Here is a 19,402-nt window from a genome sequence, read left to right as displayed (position 1 = left end):
AGTAGAATCCTCCTGTTTTCCTCTTAGTTACCGCTCGAAATCCCACTATGAGAGCATTTTAACCTTAAATGAAATGTGTCGGTAAAGTTAGACAGGTGTTTTGTCTGCATAAATGTAGATGGCTGTGATTGTGAAATGACACTCATGTAACTTGTACACATCTAAAGCCTTGTTCACACGTTGCTTTATTATTGGCTCATTTTTAGTAGTTTACCTCTCCCGCCTGTGTCATGCAGCATAAGTTTTCTTGACAGCATAACACTCAAATAAAGTGACCAAATCTAAAAGATGATCTCTGGATAAACCTTGGTCTTAATGAATCTGCATGCTGAGGCAAGATGAGCGTACTGATTTTGCACCTAAAATGCAATCAAACATTCATTATAATTTCCTCCATGATAACAACCTCGATTATTTGCAGGACTTTTACAGATTACAGCCATGGAAGGTTTGTTTGAGGTTAAGAGCACAAAGGATCTCTGCAGTTCTATTGAATCACATTCGGAATGAGAGAAGGCAAGTTTAAATATACTTTAAGCCTGTAATGTGTCAAGATACAGCTGATGGTGTATGAAGAAATGTTATGGTGGGAATGAGTCAAATACTCTGAATGGGACTGAAAAGTCGAATAAATCTCAAAATGTATCAAAGGTGGGGAACATTAATATTTAAATTGAGTTTCTTGCTTTACTTATAAATTAGCAGATAATAGTTAAATGTAGTATAAAATGTTGGAAAAGTGGTAAAAAAAAAATAATTGTGTGTGTGTGTGTGTGTGTGTGTGTGTGTGTGTGTGTGTGTGTGTGTGTGTGTGCACGCTTACGTGTGCATGTCTGACAGTGTTGGTAGGTGTGTGTGAAAGTACATGCAGTAGGTGTAGATGTGTGCATACGTGTGTAGGTATGGATATATACTGTATTTGTGCAAGTATGTACGAATCTGTGTCATCTAACTCATATCTTTTAATTGTTTGTTTATTTTCGTCCCACTGTATTTTTTCTCTCAGACTGAATTACTTATTCAAAAAGTGCATGATGTACCCTCAAAACCAGCAAATAAGAAACAGTGATCTTAATATGTTTGCAAACCCGCTTTCTCGCTAGATAGGTTAGGCTCTATATGCTCTTATGGTATATGCTGATCACATCTCTCCTTTATCACCACTTGGTTTTGTGTATATATAAACATTTTGTCATATGTCAAAACAGAATCAGCCAGTTTCAACTGCAGGTGCTGATGGAGAGTTCTTGTTTGTTAGTTAACAGTTTGTTATAAAAGCATTTTTTCTCATTGTTATCTCATTTTACTTTGAAAAAGTGGAGGGAACAAAATCGACCATTTCAAAAAGTGCTGGGGAGCATCCCCAGCTAAATGACACCTCATATTTCTAAAGCAAACAAAACTGAAATAATTCAACACTGACAACTACTGTACATAATTAAATGAGCAACCAGCCTCTTCACAATAGCCACATAATTTATCTGTATATTGATTGTTATACGCTTATTGCAGTGTTGATGATTGTAATTACAGTCAGCAGCAGAGTACTGCCATGGAGGAAATATATGTGTGTTCACACAGAAATAAAAGAAACATGCTCTACATTATCAAATCAGTCAAATAATCAATGTGCACAGTCTTGATAGCCTTCCTACAAACCCATATGAGATGTTTATTCATAAAGCTGCGTAACTACCAGGCAGATGTAAATATTCTAACAACTTATAAAGCTGACACATATTTACTTTTAAAAAGTCATGTGTTCAATTTTTCATGGAGTGAGCAAATTAGTTTCAGGGATTTAACTGATTACATGAATAGCATGTGTAACTAATCACTTCAACTGTGACGTTTCTACAGATCTTTGAAAGGTCACTACATTTGTGTTTACTCAAAATGTTTTTAATTCGACAGAGTTTCAGTCCCTGAGTTTCATAAAATTATTTTTTGAGAAAAGTAAATGAGATAAGCATTAATTTACCTGCTTATTTATGTTCCCATTGAATTTTTGAATTTTTCCATTTTGATTATTAATTCACTAATTTTTAAATGTATTGATTTATTTACCCCTTTATTTATTCTAACTGACACACACACAATAACAGATACATTAGCAAACCTCGACACTATTATGGCTATTGCACAATACTCTCGGATTGATAACATTATTATTATTTGTAGTAGTACTGCTATACCGTACGTGTTTATAAATATGTATTTAAAACACAGTAGTTTTCTTATATTATGGAATTATGATTATACATTACATTAAAGTTGTATATGTATAGGTTATTGTGTACTGTAAGTGTATGTTTATAAGTAGCTGTACATATTGTTTGTTTTATTTTATAATCAGTTCTTATATTTATATTATATATGGGGCTACTGTAGCTCAGGAGGTGGAGCGGGTCGTCCAGTAATTGAAAGGAATCTGGGGAATCGAACCAGGTCCAGGTCGCTGGAGGATTCCCCGGATCCTCCAGTTGCACATCAAAGTTTCCTTGGCAAGATACTGAACCCCAAATTACTCCTGATGAGCACGTTGGCACTTTGCATGGCAGCCCCTTCCATCAGTATATAAATGTCTGTGTGAATGGTTGAATGTGGCAAGTGTTGTAAAGCGCTTTGAGCGGTCCATTTACCATTTAAAGGTTCCATGTACATGTAGCAGGACGTTACAACTGATGTTTCATTGTACAACCCTGTGCTGTAAAAGTGTCAATAAATACTTATCCTAGTATTCATTTAGATTGGCTCTTAAGTCAAAATTTAACTTTAGTAACTCATTGACTTGCACTGTTGGATTCATTAATTTGTGCACATCAAATGTGCATCTTATCTTATCTTAGTCCAGTGCTTAAATCCTTCTTAGTTTCTATGGCTTGGTGCAAAATGATGGCAAAATGTGTTGCCCCATAGCAGGTTTATCTGGACCTGTAAGTAGCCAAGTGGATCATCAATTATAGATTTATTGGCATTGCCTGAGACTTCCTCTTTTGTTCTCATGTAACTACATTACTACAACCCATAATTGTTTTATAAGTGCCCCATAATTACACAATAATTGGACCAGAATTAGCCCTTTACTCTACGAAGACTGTAATCTAAAGGCTTGCTGAGTGAGACTGCCTCCTGTATCACCTCTTACTGCATTGCAACAGCAATAATGCAATAAACTGCATAATTGACAAGCCATATTTTTTTAGATCCGGAGTCAGGAGCAGGAAGTTATATCAGGAACACTTTAACACAGTGTTCATACAGAGGGAGGAGCAGGAGGAGAGGAGGCAGATGGAGGCAAAGTAGGAGCAGAAGGAGGAGTAGTGGGGGGGCAGGAGGACAGGAGGAGCAGCAGCTGGTGTTATCTGCTCATGTGGGTGACACCTCTGGGTGTCCCGCAGGGATATGGAGGAGAGAATGGAAGGAGTGCGGAGGGCATGTTATACTGTAAGATAGAATGCACAATACACACTGAAATCATATAATGAACTGTATGTCACAGAAATAAGAAATTAAGACTTAATGGCAGAGAATATGACACTAGGCTTCAAGAATGTTCACCAAAATAAGGAGAAATTCACCATGTTTTATGTGGATATCCCAACCAGTGTTGGTGGTAAATGTAGCTAATTGGGGCAATAAAATTCCCAGTCCATGGTGTCTTGACAGAGAAAGTTGGGTTATTTGAGTTTCCCTGCTTGTACAGCCTGTCTGCATGTACCAGGATGCATTGCATGGAACCTCCTGACGCTCCACCCCCTAATACTTTGAAACCTGCCCAGCATGTGGAGGTGGGCATTTGAAACGGGGCTGTGTACAGGAAGGCATCCGAAATAAAGTTAGCTATTGTTTTTGTGTATGTTTTTGATCTTAGTCTAGTCCTGCAGGTAGAATATTCATAGACTTGTGTAGGCTATTTAATGAGAAAAAATAGTAGTTGTAGTAGTAGCTTCCCTACCGGTAAATGGACCAACTGGCTGTTGCAGCTGCAGTGTCTCGGCTTGTTAGGTGAAGCAGACAGGCCGGGTGGCAGAGCTGCAGCTGGGCAGCCCAGCAGCAGGTTTGAGTGTTACGACAGCTATTACACCACAGAAACAGAAACTACCATAGCTGTTGTGTGAGTTAACACTTTTAAAATTAAAAATGAGGTGAAGTGATCCGCACAAAAAGTGATCCGCACAAAAACTTCCTGTTTGCTGTGTGTTTTGGTGCTTGGATTATTGACTATTTTGGGTTTTCGACAACTGAGTTTTGGATGACGCACATTGGACAATCTGCTGAGACCACCGGCTTGACCCCTGCCTGATTTAAGACTACCATTTTTGGATTGAAACTGCACAAACTAGTGGCCAGCAAGCTAACTAGCAGCTGAGCTAACAGCTGACTAAGCTAACAGCTGTTGAGATGAAAACATCTAACAATACTGATGGGGCCAAAGAGGAACCAGACAGCCGAGGAAGTCAATGAAAAAAAAGTCACTAGATTGTCTGGCAGAGGAGGTCTCTGCTGTTAGACTGCAGCAGAAGAGTATCCTGGACCTGGTGCAGGAGGTAAAGTTGCTGAGACTACAGCATGCAGAGAAAAGACAGGCGACTCGCCTACCTGGAGATTAGAGTGGATGACTTGGAGCTGTATACCAGGATAAATAACATGATTGTTACCAGGCTCCAAACTAAACCTCAGTTAGGCGGTGACCGCTGACAACAGAGAAACTGATGCTGACTCAACAGAACAACAGGTGCCTTCCTCCACTCCAGGGGGATTAAAGTAGACTGCTAGAACATCAGGGCATGTCACCCTCTGCCCCGAAAAAATACCAACAATAAACCAGCCATCATAGATAACTGCATAACATAAAACTGCTCTGTTAAAACAAGGAAGGAAACAAGGAATAAATACAAAAATATAAGAATAAGTTAACTAATATTATAAGGCAATGTTATCTGGAGTATTTTATTGATAATGATAATGAAAATCATAATATGGACGATGTGGTAAATAGCTTTAATACATTTTTTGAGTGTTGGACCAGACTTGGCGGAAAAATCCCTGATCAGCCGGTGACAACTGAAGAAGTTAATGACAATTATATAGAAATGAATCCCAGATCTATGTTTCTGACAGCAGTGGATGAGAGAAAATTGGAAATATTGTTAATAAATGTAAAACAAGACTCCTACCAACTTTGAGAAATTAAGTAGTCAAAACGCTTTAGTCATGGTCATCACCACTGTACAAAACCGAGAACAGACACTACTTCACAAATCACGTTTTTAATGTTTTTAATCACAAGTTTTTAATGACAGACTGGCCAAATTTATTGATAAACACAAATTACTTACCGACACAAATTACTTACCGACAGTCAATACAGATTTAGACCAGTCAATTCATCATTGGCATTAATTGAATTAATTGAGGAGATCATAAACACACAGAAAAAAGTATGCTGTTGGGGTACTTCTGGACCTCAAAAAAGCATTTGACACTATCTGTCATGAAATACTGATTAACAAACTGGAATGATATGGCATCAGGAGCATAGTATTGAATTGGGTAATATGTCATCTAAGTTGCAGGCAAACAGGGAAATTTGTGTGTCACAGCAGCCAAAGGACAGTTCAATATAACAAGAAACAATTCACACACTTGGGGTGTATCAGTCTACCGCTGAAGGAGCTGCCCAGTGCTGGGAACATGTTTGGACATTGCTTGTGGCGTCCCTCAGGGGTCAGTGTCGGGTCCCAAACTGTTTATTCTGTACATTAATGAGATATGCAAAGTATGCAAAATATTGAAGCTGGTATTATTTGCTGATGATACAAATATTTTTTGTTTGGGTAAGAATCTACAACAATTATAAGAGGTGATCACTACAGAAATGGAAAAATTAAAAAAGTGTTTTGACAGAAATAAATTATCATTAAATTTGAATAAAACAAAAATCATTTAATTTGGTAATTATGTATATTACATGTTTATAGAACACAAAAGAAAATCAATAGATAAGCTGTAATACATAAGATAATGGTTAATTTTGCAGGTATTTGGTTATACATTATATATATTTGTATATTTGTGTGTGTGTGTGTGTGTGTTTATTTTTTTTATGTATTCATAAGTCATAATGACTAAATAAGGAGGCCTAGGCTGAATTACTAGCTGAAGATGAATGCAGAGGGGGTGGGATTGGATAAATTTACACTTCTTATCACTCCTTTTCGAACATGTCATTAGAATTGCCTGTTTTCATATGCACTACTCTTTTGTTGTTCTGCTTGTTTGAGAAAAAAAATTTACATGTTCAAAGTGAAGATTTCAATCAATCAATCAATCAATCAATCAATCCATTTCCCCTTTCCACCTTCACAGTTGCCAGGGTTGCGGTTTTTCAGGGATTCTTTTAGGATAAAGAATATGCCTCTATATTGTGAAATGAATGCATGCAAAGTACTGATATAGCAAATTTAAAACAGATTCATTACTTATTGTATAGTTGTATTGCAGTAATGATTTATGATTTTTTACTAAATATATCACTGCGCACCTGGATGCGTATGTGGATGTGTATTGTTTGTTCATTTTTCAATGTGATTATTAGCCTATTTCTTTGTACAATTAATGTAACTTGAAAGTTGATAAATAAAGATTGGACAACATTGGATGGCAGTGTGTGATTACCTGTCGTTGCATAGCATTTTCTTCAATTTTTGAATTTGAATTCATTTTTTCAATTCAATTCAAGTCAAAGGGGCTTACCAAAGCATGACAGTATAATTTATCCAAACATTTGGACAGTCTACAATAACAGCAATATGAACATCAAAAAATATGCTATGCTACGACAGCTATCCACACACCGCCATCCAAAAAATTCATGCAAGTGTAATCATATTCTTAAACTAACTAAAAAATTTCCACTTTTACTGCAGTTTTGTATGTGGCTTGTCAAAGTTGTCTTGTTGTACTTAGCTGTCCAAGATGGCAGACATACTTTCGCATACGCAACTCACATCGGATCAGGACACAAGCTGCTCACGCCATACCAATGTGCCTCAGCACACCATCTGGGATTCACTGTGTTAGATGAATCGCTGATTCTTAACAATAGTGCCCCTGAAAACTGCTCATAGACTGTAGAAAATCATTTATCCTCAGTCAGTTGAAGCAGTTGTAAGTGATATATTTTTCTCAAAAAAATAGATGTATATTCCAACAGTGAACATTGTGTTTGGTCAGTAACCTATGTTGCCCCTCCCCCTGCTCATGCAGTAAAACAGAAAATGAATATATATTCCTGCCAAATTCATCCAATCCGGACAGAGAACTCTGTTTCCTGCTATATATATATATAATTACTGCTGCACATTCATGTTATGACGTAGAAAAGAGGGAGGGGATTGCTAACTTCAAAATGGACAGGAAGTTTGCCAAAACGATGGACAAGCAGGTATGTGCGTTGCAGAATAGGCTCCAGTTTTGCAAATAATCTATGCATGTACACATTTTCAGTCGAAACAGCATGGGTGCTACTTTCATTCATTATTTTAATCTTCAGACATGCACAGGAAACTAAAAGTGCTGTACCGTTTCTACACGCTCCCCTAGAAAACCCAATCTGGACATTTTATTTGTATTTTGTTCTTTTCTCCCAGTATGATGTGTGTATGCAAATGTAATGTACCAAGGGATCAACTGAATGAAAACTATTAAACAGGTATTCTGGGAATCTACTGCTGCCAAGGCTGCTTCATCTCAATACTGCCAGCCTCCCAACAGCCAGCAGCTACCCAGGCTGCTGCTGCACAGCTTCACTCACTCATCTGAGCAGAGCCTGTGCAGCAAAAACACTCTACGGCAGTACCACATGTGAACACCACCAACACCAACAACATGGCCAAACTACTGCAAAGAAAGGGTGTAATGACTCAAATCATATAAGCAATTGACAAACTAGTTCTCAACTGTAGCACGAAGCTTTCTGATACTTCATTTAAACTTTCTGTCCGAATGTATGTGGTTTGAATTCTCCTCTCAGATGAACAGACGTGTTTAATCCAGTTGAAGACACAGTTAACATCAGCACACAGAATAGCTGGGGCCAGGTAGTGTTTTGCAGGATATGAGTACTGGTTCATTTATGGGTCTCTGGACATATACTGATCAGCCACAATATTAAAACCACTAAAGGATGAAGTGAATTAATTATAATGAATGCTCTGATAGGAAACCATGGATCCCGCCATGCATGCAGATGACACTTTACACTCCCCAATAGCAGTGACCACCTTCAGCAGAAAATGCTTGAAGAACCTGACAAAGGTTTACCTGGCCTCTAAGCTCCCCAGAACCTGATCCAATTAGGCCTACGTGTGCCCGAACAAGTATGATCCATGGAAGTCCCAACATAGAGGCATGGACAAAGGACATCTGGGGTGTGTTGTGGTCTCTGATACAACTCAATTCACAAAGAGTGAATTTTTGCATAAATTAACATTCCACATCATCTTATATTACTGTTACGGCCTCCATTGAACAGGTAAACCAGCCATTCAAAGGGATAATATGATAAATCACAACAATCATATCGTGCACGTTACTGAAACATAATTACACATGTTTAATGCTTAATAAGATCAAGAAAAATGCATTTAAGTGGAGTTAAAAAGCTTATTTTGTATTTCCTCTCATTAAAACAATACATATTTTAAATACTTTATTAAATGACTGCGTTTAGGAGGAGTTAATAGGCTCTTGTCTTTTCCTCTCACCACTAAAACAAACTCAACTGTAAAATGGACAGTTGTTTGGATAACGTCAGCTGTAATCTGTTTTTTAGCTGGGCCTTTCTTTTTTTATTACCCTGGCATTCATTTCAAGAAGCACACTTCAGAGAGGGGTAGCTGTCCATTTCTTGTGGCTGGCTGCAGAGTAGTGGAAACCGTGAAGTAGTAGATATACCAATGAGCTCATTAATGTGGCTCCAAGGTGTACTGCAGGTATAAATCTTAAATATAAAAACTATGGAAGAAAAATCAGCAAATTAAATTACATTTTGGTTTGTAGGATTTTCTGCAACCCACACGTGTCACATCCCTGTCTTGGGAATGACTGCTCTGTTGGATTAGCATCTGGGAATTTGGAGGCCAGGTCAACACCCTGAGCTCTTTGTCACGTTCCTCAGGTCATTCCTGAACAGTTCTTGTGATGTGGCAGAGCATAATGTCCTGCCATCAGGGGTGCCGATGCCATGCCGGAGTTCACTTGGTTTGCAGCTGTGTTTGGGCAGGTGGCTGTGTCAAGTGGCATCCACGTGAATGCCAGGACCTAATGTTTCCCAGTGTAACAACCACCACATAAAGTATGCTTATTGGGAACTTGACAGTCACAGTGCACCACAGAGGACAGATATGAGTTGGGAAGTTAATAGGTCCCAAACAGCAAAGGTGTCAGGGTTCAGAAGTTCTTGAAAAAGCTGCATTGCTCCTTCAGGGGATTCCAGAAGCCTTTCTTGTTTGATACGGAGATGTTTCCAGGAGTAGCTCCAGGGTATGATAACAATAACAATAATGATAATAACAATAACAACTCTGACAACTAATTCTGTAATTCTGCGGCGAGTGTTCTGACGGTTAAAATGCAGAATAGTTCTTCTCCATTACCTTCACGCCCTGCAGTCGGAGCAGAAGACATTTCGGCTTCCATACAGCGCATCTTATCTCCTCTCTCATCAGTTAGTCGTGCGTTTCGTTTTCTAATGCATTTTCGAGGACTTTAAACAATTAATTAAGCCGGGGTGACGCGAGCAGAATGGATTCGGCTGCCTGGCGGAGCCCGGAAAATGCGCAGCTCCTCAGATGTACTTGTGTTGCATGAAGCCTCTCTCTCTCTCTCTCTCTCTCTCTCTCTCTCTCTCTCCCCCTCTCCGTGTCTCTCTCTCACTAAAGGTGACCGAGGAGCCGCGCACACTGCTCATTATTTAACGTCTTCAAATTGAGCGGCAGCGGGAAGACGGGCTCGACGCTGTAGTGACTGCTGGAATAAGCTGAGCGGGCTGCCGGAGGGGGGGTGGTGGGTCGGTGCTGCCTGGGAGACTCCGTGTGCCGCTTCATGCGCCAGCCTCCAGTCTTCAGGTGAAGCCTCCACACCTAGCTGTTATTCTTTTCACCGCGGCTCATCCAAATTCGTCTTGTCTCCTCGCCGCTGACGCTTGGATGTTGGTAAAACGGTGCGCATGCGTTGCTCTTGGAATAATTTTGCAGCCTAAGTTGCATCCGTGAGATCTTGTGGTCAAAGTCGTTGGCAGGATCAGAGTTAGTGATGTGGAGTACTCTGGACCGCGGATGCTGGGGGGTCTGCTGCTTGTCCCTGCTGGCGACTGTAGTCTGCGGGGCGCAGAGGTGAGATCTGATAACAGCATCATTTGTCATGTCTTATTCTGGACGGGCCCGTTAAGACGTCCTTATGTCTGAATTAAAACGTGTTTTTGTTGCAGTGCCAACGAGCCTAGCAACATGTCATATGTGAAAGCCACCGTGGACAAACTGCTGAAGGGCTATGACATCCGTCTGCGGCCTGATTTTGGAGGTAACAGCGCGGCTGTCCACTCTGTTCATGTAACCTACATGTGATGCTCAGCGGGCTGCTGTAGTGCTTACTAATACTCCGCTGTCATATTTTCCATAGGCGCCCCCGTCGATGTGGGCATGAGCATAGACATCGCCAGCATTGACATGGTGTCTGAAGTCAACATGGTAAGTTGCCGTGCACATTCTCGCTGGGTGCGATGCGGGGGGATAACAGACCGCTCCGGCGCGACAGTTGTCGGCCGAGTTTCGTGCCTTTTCGGCGGCCCCCCGCAACGGACAGATGGAGAGGCGAGAGATCCGTGTCAGTCCGGCTCGCCTCTGTAGGCTACTTGGTGCAGCGCCGCTCCTGAAGCAAACTCAAAAGATTCCCCTCCTCCTCCTCCCCCTCCTCCCCCCGCTCCCTTTTCAGCACCATGGAGAGATCCGCAATGTGTCAAAGCCAATCCGTATGCATCAAGTACTTCCCCGCGGTGTCACAACCGGCGAAGGCTGCGAATTAACAAGACAGAGACCATCAGACATAGAGGGTGAGATGAGAGAGGGAGAGGGGGAGAGAAGGAGAGAGGGAGAGAGGGGGGGGGGGAGAAAGAGAGAGAGAGGCTGTTTAGTAATTCCATACACGCATCTGCGGCCCCAGCATGCGTGGAGAGGCCGGTGTCAGAGAGGCTTCACCGCGCGGTGCGGGGAAACGGACGCAAGTAGGAAAAGACGGGAGAAAATCAGACGTCTGTGTGCATGTTTTGGTCGTTTTTCGGCCAGAGTGCAGTAATTACATAAGGACTACCAGTGAGTCAACATGAGGAAGGAGGCCCAGCAAAGCAGTGTGTCTGCAGAATATCATTTGACCACTTAATACAAGGTGTCAATGCAGCTGCCAAGGTGCCCAGGGAATACACACACCTGCTTTATCGCAGTACTGCATGTGCAGAGGAAGTGAGTGTCTGAGATTCAGACCTGACATTATTAACACATACAGCTCATTTGCTCACCGCTGCTTATAGAGCACAATCTCTCTGTTTTGAGGATTTGCTTTATCAAGTCTCTTTATATTCCACCTGCTTTGTTCATGATGTACGAATATTTGTAAATGCAGGAATATGATACAATTAAACAGCCGCAGTCAAACCTGTTAGGTAAATATATGTATATGTTCAGATGAATGGAAACTGGAAAAATCCAGTTAAGGTCATAAATCGCAGTCAACAGTACGACAACCCGTGAAAGTATCTGGAACTTAGATTCAGTCCGGGCTCCTGAGCAGTGCCCAAATATTGCTCCATGAACTCATCCTCAAAGTGGGAGCACAGTGGTGGAAACAAAAGCAGGACCTGTGATAATGTATACTTATAGGTTCTGTAGGCTCCTTAGTCACCTACATGTAGTAGGTGACTAAGACCATTGCTAATTTGTTGTGTGAATTATGTTTCGTGATTGGCCTATGCAGCGTGTTCACTTTCTTGGTAAGGCATGGAATGATACGAAGATTTACTCATTGAAATGTCTGAAAACGATGAGACCTTTGTTATATGTTCTGTTGAGTTGTGTACTTACATTATCCCAAATGTTTCCAACAATGTTCAAATCAGAGAAATCCACAAGTTTACTGAAGGTGACGGTGGGTTTTATTTGGTCGTCTGTCACCATAACATCCAGGAAAGCGTCAGAGAGGGAGGAAGTCAGCAAACGACTAAACATAAGAGGAATAAAACTTGAACACTTTACTTCATCCATGAACCGTTGTGGCTGAGTCACATCAGATAGATATACATCACTGATGGTAATTGTGTGTTCACCACCAGCGAGCTGCATGTTTCACCGCATTTCTGTTTATTCTCACATATAAAAAAGTTGTTTGACTTAATTTGCCTTACTTGACATCTCATATTCTGCGATGTGACTATTGCATGTGCACATTGTGATGCTAAAATGACTTACTGTGCAGCCCTAATATTCACGATAATCCCGATTCACGATCTACCTGCCACTCGCCTTCAGCATTGGGATAACTGTTACACTGTTGGAGTCATGTATTCTTCTTTTACATTCTGAAAAATGCTGTTCGATTGTGGGCAGGTTTCCTTTATTATGAGGCCAGTATCATGCCTAGTTGTTCTTCAGAATCAGAATCAGAATCAGTATTCCTTTATTGTCCCACAACGGGGAAATTTGTTTGCCACAGCAGCCAAAGGACAGAAACTTCACTTCACTTTCAAATCACGGATGTGGCTGCTTCTCATATTGCTCACATTCCTTAAACAGGAGCACAAGGTCAGGTGTGGCTCATATGGATTGTTGAAGGCTGATACCAATCTTTCCCTTTGAAGCTACGATAGAATAGATTTTATGTTTGAGTGATTGTGTTATTTCTTTAAATGTTAATGTTCAAACCCTCAAACATAGGACTGCAGATTGCTGTCATATTTTCTTCCTAGTATTTGGTCCTGAAAGTTTTATTTTCATTTCTAAAAATCTGCTGATACAGTAAAATAATGTTATCCTGTAATTCCCCAAAACAGATTACTGTACATTAGCCGTAAACAAGTTATCTACGCGTATTATTCACTCAGTTGTTTAGGAGAATGCTGCAACGCTGTTTTGCTGTGAAGCTACGTAAATGTTTTGTTGACTACGAAACTTCAGCCGACTTTTCATCGGTGTGAGTGGATAATGACAGAAATTTCATTTTTGTTAGAACTGCTCCTTTAAAACTTATAAAGTTCAACTAAAGCAGTATATAACTGTAATAATGGAAAATAAACAGAACAAATGCAATACAGTAGGCAGTAATGTTGCTGAAGTTGTTGGCTGCAGCGGTCTGTGTGACCATAGGACAAGATGGGTCTGTAACTCGTCCAGTTGGTCGGATGTCTACCTAGTGACTCCAACAGGCACTTGTGGAAGTACCCAAGTCTCAATACATACTCAACTGGACATCATAATTAGTATGATTGATACGCTGATACCGAACACAGCCTCAGTTTTCCTGTGCAATGAGGGATTATTAGCAACATTTCAGGTGTGCACACTTTAAGGTTTAGTGTCAGATAAAGTGGTTTAATGATCATCTTACTGCTCACACTCATAACCCCTTCACACTTTGTTGTAGTGATGTCACAGTTTTTCCAGTTGTCAGAAAATTAACTACAGCAAAACTAAAAAACTAAGACTCAACTTGTAATAAACTAGGATTATCTGAAGAGGCTTCATGCGTACACAGAGGTATGGTTTGTGAAAGTGCTTTAAGAGAGTTTGTATGTGAGGAGGGATGCAGGGTTCTGCTCACCTCTCCTCCCTCTTCATCTGCTGATCCTCTCAGTTTCTGCTTTGTCTGTCACCTCTCTCACAGCTTCCAGCCACCATTTCTCAGTCACCTCTCATCTGGGTGACGTACTGCAATTCCTCAAATAACTTTCTTCACACTTCTCCATGGTGGGGCACACTTCATTGTTCTCACCTCTGAAAGGAGAAAATGTGTTTCCATCACCATCACACAATCTCAGTGCATCTGGTTGCACATTTATCATACACAGTAAAACACGATTTACCTGACAAACTGACTCTGCCCTGCTCCTCTCACTCATTTTCCTTCAGAGGACCTTTCTCACTCATACTCACAGGGTACCTTGTGTTTCTGATAGTAAGTTGACTTAAAGGTCAGACACCTTTGTCAGTTACACTCCTTCACCAGTCTAAATTCAGCAATCCCGTAGAGGTGACTGAATACACCATCTTCCTGGATACAAAGAGTTTAGAGGGAAGAGGGTCCCGGGACATTGGAATATTGACACTTAACTGTTCAGAGACTTGGATTGGACACCGGGTGTCAACCAACATAACTTAACTAAAACCTCACTGCAGGTAAAACTGATAATAACCGGCAATTAACTACTTTCACATTACCAGTGGACGAGTTAGCCTTTCTGTTTTTTTTCCCTCACGTGTCCCATCATCATGAATTAGCCGTAGAAACAGAGAACATCAGAGAGCGGCAGATCATATACCTCATCAGACGACATCCAGTCCTAACTTCAACACACGCTATATCAATAAGATGCTGATTGAACCTAAAGGAATTCCATGAAATGATTGAACTGATTCTCAACCCAAGTCAACACAACTGGTCTAGGGAGATGGTCGCCCACCATTGAGTCTGGTTCTGTTCAAGGTTTCTGCCTGTTAAAAGGCATTTTTTTCTCACCACTGTCACAGAGTATGGATTAGACTTACTCCCATTGGAAGGTTGTCATGAGATGACTTTTGTTGTGAATTGGAGCTATAGAAATAAAGACTGATTGATTGATTCGGTTGAATAAATACTACTACGACGACTTCAGTTCAACCTCTGATTGAAGTCAGCACTCACCAGAGAGGCCAGTACCCTCCCTTCTTTTTTCCCTCTCCTCTCTGTAGAATTGACTTATTTGTTGATTCATAGCATTCAGTTACGCAAATATGTATTAATCAGCTGCCCTCATGTTCCTGTTGCCATTCCACATGACCTTTCTTTCAGTACCCACACACAGTACCAAAACTGGACATGTGTTTCTGTAATGTTTCTTTAAGTTTAGGAGTTTTGGAGATACTCTAAAAATAAAGGTGCAGTATATGACGTTCTATTGAATGAAAGCTTCTTTTTTCATGTTTTTCTAATATAGAAGACAAACAGAACATATGAAACACTATATTACTGCTCAGACCTGAAGGTATTTCCCTCAGCCCAGTCATAACTTTATTTCCATCATTCTCCATCAGCCTTCTGCAGTCAGCAGGGGAACATGATCATCCAGTTGCACTTGAACAAAATTAATGAGTTTAATAAAGGTCTGACAGGTTAACTCATTTTATGCTTATTTAATAGGCGAACATAAGAGAACAAGAATGTTCAAATCATATAAGTTTACTTGCCTAACCTTGCCTCAGCATGTACACTGTTAACACCTCACAGTTTTTAGTTTTATGTGTTTTCAATAAGATACTGTGGATATTAAACTAATAATTTAGCCCTATAAGAAACAATATTAACATTTATATGCAAATCAGTGTTTGCATGAGCCAGCCATTACAAACTTACGATGTGCAGCCAAGGTCATACAATTAATATAATCTGAAGGTTTTATCAATTTGGGAAAATGTAAGTGCTCAGTGAATTTCAAGGCAACCTTCATTCATTCCCTGGGACCATGAATATCCTTAGAAGATTTCATGGTGCTCTGTCCAGTAGTGTACTTTTGTTTTTCTGGGCCACAGCTTTGGATCGATGGATGGACCACCTTGACTTATTCCTGTGAGTGTTACTTTTCTGCTTGTTTATATATGGACAAACAGTTTGAAGAAGAAGCCTCCTTCAGGTTTCCCTGAGGACATTTCTAATGTCACATTGGGACAAATCAAGCGACCTTGCGCCTGACATTGACGCGAGACCAGCAGACAGAGCCTGTATGCTCGCGAAGCTCTACTGAACTTGGCAGTTAGTGAACATATTACAGGGAGATTTCAGATCATTGTCAGGCCCGTACTGGCCTTAGTCATCAGACATGCTGTGCTGTCAGAAGCGAGAGCAGCTGGTGAGGTAAAGCGACAGTGACATGAGGTTTTGCTGCTCGCTCGCCGAGGTCCAGCTCCTTCTCTCAGGATGCAGACTGATCGGCTGTGGCATTGTTTCTGCCTGGATGATGCACAGCGCTCTCTGTATTCATGTCTAGAGATACATTGTTATTTGTCTTGTGAATGTCAAACACGGGCAGTGCAGCTAGAGCTCTAGATCATTTGCCCTCCCAGAATTCCCTGCAAATACACAGGGGTTCTCTGCACAGTATGGGACACAGCTCATCTGAAGATGGACAAATTCACAGTGGTTCATTACATATTGTTTGCTTTAAATAGTGCCGTTCTTTTCTTTCCTGTTGCAGTTTGTAGTCCATTAGCTGGACAGACCTGACACATTTTTGGCTATCTCACTGCAAGCGGCAGTATATTGCTATTTTAATTGATTGAGACTCTTTTATAATAAATCACAAAGTTGCAGCTTCAAGTTACTCAACTTCTTTCACAGCAAAACATGTGCTTTCCAATAGAATTCAACTTTAACGAGAACATTCTATAAATACTGTAAGTTTAGCTCCAGTTGAAGGCAGAGCTCAGTTATGACGGTAACACTCTATACACTATATATATTTCTAAATGCTACACCTTGGTTGTGGGTGGATGATTCATGAACAGTGAGTTATTTTGACTTACTAGCGTAGTCTGGAAATATGGATACAGCGTATACGAAAGCTGCTCAGTGGTGCATGAAGCCAAAAAAGCTCAAGTTCCTGGATATAGAATTACCCGGATCCTTCACTTTAGCTCATTGAGCATGCTTACTAGAGACTTCTGCAAGTCGAGCTGGCTAGCTTTGTGTTTGGCCACCAGCTAACTTGAGTAGGGATGAAATAAATGGATCAAATTTTGACAGTGAAAGCAGAAGACATTTTAGAAAGTGTTTTTCTTGCCTAATCTCAACCAAACTGCAAGCGTGCGATGGAAGTCTGGTACATCTATAGCTGGTATGCTGCACTGGTCATGTTGTTGGGTACAGTGAGTAATGTTGTTTTGGGAGTCAATGGCAAACAACCTTTGTAGTCATTTAGGTACGAGGATGTTCTGCAAAGATTCCCACAATGGAAAAGAAATGGTGTATTTGTTAGAATATGAAGGCTGAAATTTAACAAAATCCAGCAGCGAAGTTGCTGCAGTTGGTGTTGCTCTCCTAATATCAGTGCAGGGTAGGAGCACGGGTTGCTAATATTAGCCTATAGAGCACCACTAGTTGCCAGGTAATGAAGCAGTGTAGGTTTTTATTTGATGACTTGACTGATAGTGTGAAGTTGTGATCAAGGGTCCATGCTTTTCTATCCCCATCAAATAAATGACAAATGACATACTAATAATACCAGTATTTCCACAGTGACGCTGACAACAACTACTGTATGAGGGTCTTGAATTTAGATTTAGATTTAGAAATGGGATTAACCTAAGCCTGCCATTGGGCGACTCTTTCAGGCTGCATTCCTTCTTCCTTTTGCTATATGCTTGTTACTGTTTCCAAAATCCCTGTCGCTATGGGAAACATAGACCGTCTCCTAGCTAGCAACCTACACACTGAAAATGACAAGTTAGCCTAACCCTAACCAGGTTAATTGGTAATTGAGTGATAATTGGTACAATCAGACCCTTCTCCAGTGCTAACAAAAGTCTCGCGATGAAGGCTACTAAGAGCTAAACTAAGACTTGCCTGACCCAGCTGACCAGACTATCATATCTTTGCACAACCGTGGTGAATTTGTCTCAACTTTCACCTTCCACTTGAGGGTGGTTCTCTCACAATTCAACATCAGAGAGAATAAAGGAACCCTGTGTTCTACTTTACTTTTTCTTTGCTTCACTGTGCTTGAGAGAAAATATCAGGTCACTCCATCCTGGACTTTGGGTCTCTCGACACCAGAATGAAGTGGTCTCTTTCTTTCTGCAGCACAGCCTTTCCCTGATCCACGCTGCGTTGGAGCCTCTTTGTAGCGAAACAGTTTGAGTTGTGTGGTTTGTTTGTTTTTTTCTGCTGATGAGGTAAAGTAGATACTGTATGTTATTAGGGCAACCACTGTGTCTGACTCAGTAGTGGCGTGTACTTCCTTGGTGAGTTTTAAGCACGTCTTTGCATGAATTCTGAGTGCTGTGTGCTTTGAGGACACGCCTTCTAATAAAAAACACTGTCCCCAAGGCTGTAAAAAGCTTGCCACTGCCAAAATCCATCAATAGCATCAAGCAGCTCATCAGCTTTTAATGAAAATGGTCACATTGCCTTCAGTTCCATCAGCATCTATCTGTGCAGTACACTAGCAGCCATCTAATACAGTGACATAGTAGTCAATGGATCTGATATCTTTGTCTATTAGTTGTCATTTAATCCATCTAAAAAGCAGCTAGTAACCAGTGTGTGAATGCTTTGGTGTGGTTTTACATACAGACATGGTATGACTGCAATCTCATGAACACTTTTGTATAAACTAACATGAGACAGTCAGATTGATGAAATCCACTCCTGTAGTATATATTTAAGAACCTGGCAAGGCTTAAGCAATCTAAAATGTCTTTAATTAGAATATGTGATGAATGAATTTTCTGTTTTACTGACTTGATTATGCAAAAACAAGATTGCCAGAGAAAGCCTCCCACAGGACTGTGCATTTAGAGAGAGTCATGTGGTGTCAGCGTATGTCCTCCTAGCAGCTGTTATCGATCGGCCTGGCGGAGTGATGTGTCCAGCACCACCTCAGGATTAGGATTTATGAGAAGCTCTACAGACAGTACTTCATCTCTGCACTGAGAAGATATCAAGGTGTCAGGATGTGTCCTGCTTTCCAGCAGCTAATTCAAATATGGTCACACGGCTCCAATGCTCCACATTAGTATGGGTAGTTTCACTTTATAGAGGCCTGTAAATTCAATAAGTGCTTATGACTGAAAAATGCCAGTTATATGATAATACTAACTAACAAAATGACCTACAAAAGCAGTAATATAATAGACATTAAAGGCTTGGGTCACACAAATTACAAAATATGTTTCATAGATTTATGTCATTCTGCCTCAACCCCCTATACCAATGCAGGAGAATGGACTATTTGTGGTGTTTGCAGTTTTGAAAATTGACATTTGAAAAGTTCAGATGCAACATTTCTTTCGAGAAACTGTGTTTCTTTTACTCTGGATGAACCATAGATGTAACTGTCAACAGTTTTCATTGGGAGCTTTTTTCTTCAGGAGAAGTGTGA

At 40.6% G+C, this 19,402-nt stretch overlaps 1 protein-coding gene across 1 annotated transcript in view; it reads left to right on the top strand.

Annotated features, from left to right (window-relative positions):
* The first annotated feature begins 6,001 nt into the window (after positions 1–6,001).
* The window catches only part of gabrb1 (gamma-aminobutyric acid type A receptor subunit beta1), a 65,155-nt gene continuing 51,754 nt past the window's right edge, over positions 6,002–19,402 (top strand). The window contains exons 1-3 of the mRNA XM_084381232.1: positions 6,002–10,400; positions 10,496–10,587; positions 10,687–10,754. Of these exons, the coding sequence (XP_084237358.1) occupies positions 10,321–10,400; positions 10,496–10,587; positions 10,687–10,754 (240 nt within the window). The 5' untranslated portion in view covers positions 6,002–10,320. The remainder of the gene's footprint in view (positions 10,401–10,495; positions 10,588–10,686; positions 10,755–19,402) is intronic.

Source organism: Pagrus pagrus (assembly GCF_965226575.1).
Source record: "Pagrus pagrus genome assembly, chromosome: 18".
Classification (NCBI taxonomy): Eukaryota; Metazoa; Chordata; class Actinopteri; order Spariformes; family Sparidae; genus Pagrus; species Pagrus pagrus.
This window is presented reverse-complemented; position numbering and strand designations above follow the sequence as displayed.